Genomic DNA, 7,062 nt, shown 5'->3' on the forward strand with positions numbered 1-7,062 from the left:
TACACCTAGAGATACCTGGACTCGAGCCCATACAGGCCACCCTCGCGTGGACCTGGGCCTCATGCGGTCGAACCAGGCGGGCGTCGGCGCGCGTCGCGACACCGCTCGACCGCCTACTCGGCGTGACGCAGCACCTCTTCAGCTGCTACTGCGTGTACCGCATCCTCGCGACGACGGTGACGACGCTGCGCCGCGCTCACGCGCCGGCCGCCGCCTTCAGCGCCTCGGACCCCATCAACCGCGTCCTCGGCCTGCTGGCGCGCCACTGGGACCCCAAGCTCGACCAGCTCGCCTGGGCCCGCACCATCAGCTTCCTGCTGAGCGGCGTCATGCTCGCCGCCAGCGCCGGCTCCGCCACCCAGACCTTCCACCTCTTCGCCCGCTGGACCCCGGGCCTGCTGCGCCAGGCCCAGGCCAACCTCGCCCTGCTGACCGGCCAGATTGCCGCCGTCTACGTCGTCAGCGCCGCCCTGCTGCTGCGCTCCAACCTGCCGCGCGACGTCGGCTCCGCCGTCGGCGACGCCCTCAAGAGCGCCCTCGACCCGGCCTTTGTCGACCGCTGGTTCGAGGGCTGGTTCCTCGTCAGCAGCGCCGCCACGGCTGTGGGCATCTGGGTCGGCCGGAAGATCGCCGGCGACGGCGAGGACTGGATCGACGATTATGGCGGCGAGGAGGTCGGCCAGAAGCGGTCGTGACGTTTTGCATGTACTCGGTATGACGTCTGCTGTTGCGCACGTTACTATGATGGACGTCTGCTGTTGAGTTTGTTAATATGATGATAGACGCCTGCTGTCGAGTATGTTCACATGATGACGTTGTTCGCTGTGAGGCATGCGTTGATTTCATGAGGGGACTGTCCGCTGTATAGTGTGTGAATACGACGACGCAAGTTGCAGGGTGCGTTGCTGTGCTATGAGATACTCTTCAAAGTCGGCTTCACTGCCGAATGGTCCGGTTGCAAGTGGTGTTTCCAGTTCAAGACGATGCAGAGTGAGGTGGCAGAAGTCTGACTACCCTTGCATGGACCAGCACTGACGCGAGGGCTAGTGTGAAGGTCACAACCCCCTTGGCCGAAATCCATCGACGAAAGACGATCGAATCATTATGTGAAATTGTGTATATGGACTCGGAAACAGCAACCAATGGACTGCTTTATCAGAGGAAACGAAACTTACCCAGAAAACGCCTTGCTGCTTGGCTCTTAGCCTCCATATCTGCCGACATTCCGATGTCTTCGATCGTATAGAGTAGGGGCCTCAAAAGGACATGCTCTGGGCTAAGTGCTGCCTCTCCTATTTCGAAGGCCTGCCGGAGAAGGCCTCTACCTGCTGCCATTGGCAAACCCCGAACCCATGCAAGCCCATAATTTTGGCATAAGTCTTGTGACCTACGCCCATCTCTGGTCGTTGAATCAGGTATTGAAGTAGGGCCTCTACTTCTTGAAATCTGTCGTGCAGACCCAATGTTAGTCCGAGGCTGCATGACAACCTCAGAAGTTGCAGCTCCTCTCGTGGGCCGAGTGTGTCTCGGTGCTGCACATCCTTCCGAAGGACAAACCTCGGCTTCTTGGTGCTTGCCCTGACACTTCAAGACCAGCGACAGCAATCCCAGGGCTTGAAGTGCATATTTCTGCCAGGCGTACCTGTCCAGGTCAAGTCCAGGTATAAGCCGAATTACGTCTTCGGCTTCCCTGAAGTTGTGTTGTGTCGACAATCCGGCAGCAAGATCGAAATGGACAGATAAATTCGCCATTTTGTTCGATTCTGGCGTCGCCTCGGAGAATGCAAGCGCTCGGCGGTTGCCTTCGTCGGCCACTTCGTACCTGCCCCTGGGCTTGAAGCGACGCATTGAGATTTAGGAAGCAAAACAGCGTTCTTTCGTCATCCAGGTGCCGAGCCTCACTGAACCACTCCAGCGCAAAGCGCAGATTCTTCTCTGCCTCTGAGGACTGTTTCGCGCTAAGCAGTGATGTGCTCAGAAGATAGATACGTTGGACTGTCGGGCTGTGGGTGGGACCCAGAACCCTCCTCCGTATTCCAACAGTCTTTCGTAGCATCATCACTCTTCTCTGGCACACGCCCATTTGGACTTGGTAGACATCCGCTTTGCTGAGAACATTTGCCATGCTCTTGTCTAGAAAGGCACCCACTGTATGCCGCTCGTCTTTGAACAGGCCCGGGTGTTGGTCTAGCACATCGCATGTATGCAAATTTCCTCCCATCTCGGCGTCGGGATACTTGCTGGACATGGTGTCGAAGAACAAACACTGCGCTGGCTGCTTCCTGTCTTTTGACTTGAGCCACTCTTGAATGCAGAACTGGACCATCGAGTGCATGTCAGATACGTCCTTGCTCACGTCCACCCCGATCAGCGAGTATCCCGTGAGACGGGTCAACTCATCTTCGACAACGGGTGAGGCTTCTGAGGAGGAACTGCTGCTGGCTGTCGCTGAAAACTGGTTTTCTTGAGGCTTCTCTGGCACGTAGTGCTGTAGAATCCAGATCGGAATGTTCTGAGCACTGGAATGAAGAAGTTCATGAGCGCAAGACGATATGCTGCCGGATATGTTGCTGTCAGGACCCCTGCGGAGCCACCAAGGGCCTGCCAAGCTAGGGGGCTGGTCAGGGGCTAAGGGTCACGAGAGGACGTATATATAGGCTGCGGAGCCTCCCCCCCCCCCCGCGAAAAGCTGCGGAGGGCTAGAATTCAGATGTATTCCTATCCCATACCTATATTCTAACTACCTGCGGACCCTGTGGAAGTACTGTTGGGGTCAGTCTGATGGCCTCGTATAGACGAGGTGGCACATTGACCCGATACCGCAAGGGCCGATAAGCGCAGCACGGTACGGCGGCACAACGAGTCGCTCCGCCAGCCAGCTGGAGATTGTCGGTCTGTTGACAAAAATTGCGTCTGGATGGAATGGAATTATCCTGACTGGTGTAGTACGCTGAGGGACTGTCGCAAGGTTATTTGAAATGGACATCGAGGCTGCCAGCCTCTGACGTGCCAGCAAAAACCTTACGTCCGGATATCGGACCGCCCGAACGATGGCCCAACAACAGGTCAAAAATCAGTATTTATTGATGATCATGTCAAGTGCAGAGAATGAGGTCGTTGACTCTAAAGGAGACTACTTGATGATCTACACGTAGGAAGGCAAGAGATCATCATAGAAGAGCGAGGAAGTAGGGTAAGGTTAGCAATGATTCATATTGTAGTTTCGGTGTGACAGCACCTTGGGTTCAGGAAACTTGATTGATTGGGCAAACGAGGAGAGGTATCTATTTAAGGTGGATGGATGTGGAATAAGTCGACCATATCTGTTCGTCCATCCAAAATGCCACTTCTTGAGTCTATGATTTTACCGTGGCTTGGATCACCCACCTCGCGATCGAGGCCGAGGCGGCATCTCATATGCTCGACGGTCTGCATCCCGGACGGTTCGCTTTCTCGCCACGCTGCCTACCGGCCAAGAATACGGCGCAGGATCCCGCGGCCGCCATTGCCAGCCAGACCAAGTCGTTTTCCCCTGACATCTGGTTCAAACTTCTCGTTGAGGTGGCGGCGGGTCTCCCGAATCTCGCTCGAGCCCCGCCGCAAGACAATTGTCTTGGGGATGGGCTGGTTGCGGTTGCCAATGCCGAGACCCGGGGGTCGTCGCCTACGATCTGGGCAAAGACACTGGTGGAGACGTGGAGCTATTGCACTCTGGACACGTAGTCGCCGGTACGGATAACCCCATGCTGTCAGCAATCACGAGCATAAACTTTCACATGCCATACGACAGCCAGATCCTTCTCCGACAACTTGTTTCTTTGCCAAAAAAAAAAAAAAGAAAAGAAAAGAAAAAAAAAATTGAAAGCAAAGCGCACATTCGTCGACCTCGGCCAGGACAAGGAGAATCTCTATGGCACTGACGATGATGGCAAGATGATCGAAGTGCACCGCCAACTGAGACCAGAGGCACATCGTGTCCACGTCCGGTACGAGTTGATCGGCTAGGAGGAAAAGCTGATGAAGAATGCCCGCAACAGAAATCGCCTCCGCTACAGGTTCGACCTCATCGGGGTCAAGATGGAGGCGGCCGGCACCATGAACCGGTTCCCCATCATCGTGATCCGCGGCGCGTGCGACTATGCCGACGAGCACAAGAACAAAGAATGGCAGCCGTACGCGGCGGCCATGGCAGCGGCGTAGGCAAAGGCCATCTCCCTGGAGATCACTCCCAAGCGGACCACGCCTAGACAGACCTCCGCCGAGGGTGGGTCTGGATCGGCGACGGGCCGATCCGGCGGCCCCGTGTTTCACGGCCCAACCTCTGGTCGTAATGTCGTGGCCGGCATGTCGACATCGGGGAACACGAATTAGACAGTCAACTAGGGGTGTGGTAGAACGATGTTATCAGTTTTCATTTGGGAGGCGGACAACTGATGGATAATACTTGTGATGGGTGCTGTGCGGCCTCTTCTTCCCAGCCTCAGCGACCGTCGCAGGACGCAGCGAGCTCGGCACGCATGACTCGTCTCTTTTAGAGTTCATCTCTGTTTATTTAAGCTCATTGTTTATCAAGACAGCAACGATGTTTCCTACTTTATCTCGCAATGCATAACACCATTGCTCGTGACCCTACAATTTGGGCAATCCAAAATTCCAACGCTTGCAGACCAGACTCCCAGCGCCCGGGTAATTTCCAAATCCATGACCAACCAGGGGTCGTCTTTTACAGTACCGACTCGCGAACCCTGGCTCCCTTTTCCCTACCGTCAACATCCTGCCTCACAGCGAGTTCAAACTCGGTCCTGACCACGATGCCATCCCCACTTGACAAGCTGATATCGTCCTTATGCATCCTCTCAACGTTGCTGACGGGACCGTTGATGTTCTCCTGACTGTCAAGCCCCGTGTGTGTATTCCTCAGCGAACGAAGCTTCGTGTCACGCTGACCTCTAGAGCCGCCTCCACTGTTGCCGCTCTCGTTTTGGTAGTAAGCACGGTCGGTCGACCCGCTGATGTCCTTGCGCAGGATGAAGCGATCAAAGACAGGCTTGATGCCGGGAATGGAGAGCGCGATGAGGGTGGCGCCGATCTCTGCAACCTCAACAATGAGCATCGGGTTGTAGGCCCACGACATATCGGGCTCCCACTGGCCTTGGATGACAAGGGCGAGGCGGGCACTGGAAATGGCGATGACACTGGAAACTGTCAGCCGACGATCCGAGGCTTAAGATGTTCTTACCAATAGGGGGCAAGGGCTCGCGACTTACAGAATACCAGGCAGCAAGATACAGGCCAGCTGGATCTTCTGCTTGCGTTGCATACGCAACATCCTGAGCATGGCGATGGGGATGCCAAATAACAGAAAGTCGCAAAACAGCGAGATGACCGAGTTGACACTGTACACAATGCCCCAGGCAAGACATGAATATTTTTCGACGCCCGGCTGCCAGTCGTAGGGCCACAGGGCCGTTACGGGCAGGCAGTGAAAGATGATGAGGCACATCTGGGGCAGGTAGCCCGCGACAAGAACGCCGGCGGTGACGCGAATGGCGATCATGAACCTGTTATGCTGGCTGCAAAGACGGTGGTAGAATGCCAGGCCTGAAATGCGACAGACTAGGAGGGACGTTGTGTAGATGAGATGGGCAACGAAGTCGAGTACCTCGGACTGCTCGACAACGGGCATGGTCATGACATGCTGAATATATTCGTAGTGCCGTCCGGAGCCGATCTGGATGAGCTTGATGCAGAGGCCGACAAAAGGGGCGTATAGTAAGAGAGATAAAGCAGCCAGGGCGTCGTCGAAGCCTAAGAGTTTGACCATGAAGCCTCTCGATAGGAGACGGATGATGACAATGATGGAAGAGGCAGCGAAGATGAAGGCGATGGCGGCAATGGCAGAACCGTCACGGCTTTCATTGAGAAAGTCCTTGGTGATGCCCTCTGGCACGCGGCCATCGCGGAAGGCCTGATCGACGAGGGGGTCGCCCATGTTGGCGGGCCGAGGGTGATCCTCCTGTCAAGATGGAAGATATGGGTATGTTTTTCTTCTCCTCTGCAGTCAAGTGTAGGTAGAGAGGAGGGATCGCAGGAGGAGGGGTGTGGATGTGTCTGTGGGACTAAAGGAGGGCGGATCGATCCGGAGCCAAGAGATTCCAACGGTCGTCTTATAAGATGATATAGCAAAATCGATCAGACGGCGCAGTCGCGAGGCGTCAGATACGCCGGGTGGCTTGCCGTTTTCATATTGAGTTTACTGGGGGTTTGTCTGAAAGTGAAGTCTGGAATATTGCGCCAGGCTGATGAATAGAGAGAACAATTCGGGGGCAGAGGGCAACAGGGAGCAGGAACAAAGGAGACGTAGGCCTCGAGAAAAGGGGCCCAGTCTAGGCTTGAGGCAGGCGTGGAGGACAAGACTAGACAACAGACAGAGACAGTATGGGGCAAGGATGTCATGTGAAACAGGGCTCTGGCTAGACGGGCAAGAAGGCCAGAGTTTGTTGTAAACCTGCAAACCGCGACGCCATATCGCGGAACATCAGTCGACCGTTGACGAATGCGGTGGGTTGTGGCGTTTTGTTAGGAGCCTCCAGGCTGAGGCTAGAGACGTAACCACGAACCTTACAGTGAACTCGGCGGTGCTCGAGTGGGGCCATGAAAAAAAGGCAGCACCTCCAGGGCAAGGACGGCAGAGGAGGGCAAGGACAGACGGAAGCGGCCGGAGCAGATGCCGTTCAGTTGGTGCTGAGGGTTGCCCAGCGAGCTGATTTAGCACGTCTCTTTGCAGGCGGTGGCTTGACTCGCTGCCAGGGACGGCCCTGAAGGCGCTCGAGGTGCTTTGCCTAAACTTGGAGGCTTGACCCTTCTCAAAGGCACTGACACTGGGCTTGGCTTGACCTAGCGGCACTGTACCCGGCACACTGGCATGGAGTTCGCTGCAGGGCATCGATCTGTGAGGTAAAGTACCTACTACAGCGGACGGCTGGTGGGGGTGTGCCAGGGTAAGCGAGCGACGGCGAATGGGGCCGCGCGGAACAATTTGCGATCCCATCCGGCTGGTGG

General features: G+C 55.8%; 4 protein-coding genes across 4 annotated transcripts in view; 2 read left to right on the plus strand and 2 right to left on the minus strand.

The window, feature by feature from the left end:
* The window catches only part of VDBG_06942 (conserved hypothetical protein), a gene marked incomplete at both ends in the record, with an annotated part of 1,712 nt that extends 1,017 nt beyond the window's left edge, over positions 1-695 (plus strand). Inside the window, one exon of the mRNA XM_003003334.1 lies at positions 36-695. Within this exon, the coding sequence (XP_003003380.1) occupies positions 36-695 (660 nt within the window). The remainder of the gene's footprint in view (positions 1-35) is intronic.
* Positions 696-1,292: 597 nt separating this feature from the next.
* VDBG_06943 (predicted protein) lies at positions 1,293-2,248 on the minus strand (the record flags this gene model as incomplete). The annotated part of the gene is made up of 3 exons (XM_003003335.1): positions 1,293-1,438; positions 1,558-1,642; positions 1,823-2,248. 3 exons carry the CDS (start codon positions 2,246-2,248, stop codon positions 1,293-1,295), a joined length of 657 nt encoding a protein of 218 aa, XP_003003381.1.
* Positions 2,249-3,933: 1,685 nt separating this feature from the next.
* Positions 3,934-4,200, plus strand: VDBG_06944 (conserved hypothetical protein; the record flags this gene model as incomplete). The annotated part of the gene is made up of 2 exons (XM_003003336.1): positions 3,934-3,986; positions 4,038-4,200. 2 exons carry the CDS (start codon positions 3,934-3,936, stop codon positions 4,198-4,200), a joined length of 216 nt encoding a protein of 71 aa, XP_003003382.1.
* A 523-nt stretch (positions 4,201-4,723) lies between these two features.
* VDBG_06945 (conserved hypothetical protein) lies at positions 4,724-5,992 on the minus strand (the record flags this gene model as incomplete). The annotated part of the gene is made up of 2 exons (XM_003003337.1): positions 4,724-5,195; positions 5,268-5,992. 2 exons carry the CDS (start codon positions 5,990-5,992, stop codon positions 4,724-4,726), a joined length of 1,197 nt encoding a protein of 398 aa, XP_003003383.1.
* Positions 5,993-7,062: the final 1,070 nt, after the last annotated feature.

Source organism: Verticillium alfalfae, genomic scaffold (genome assembly GCF_000150825.1).
Source record: "Verticillium alfalfae VaMs.102 supercont1.8 genomic scaffold, whole genome shotgun sequence".
NCBI lineage: Eukaryota > Fungi > Ascomycota > Sordariomycetes > Glomerellales > Plectosphaerellaceae > Verticillium > Verticillium alfalfae.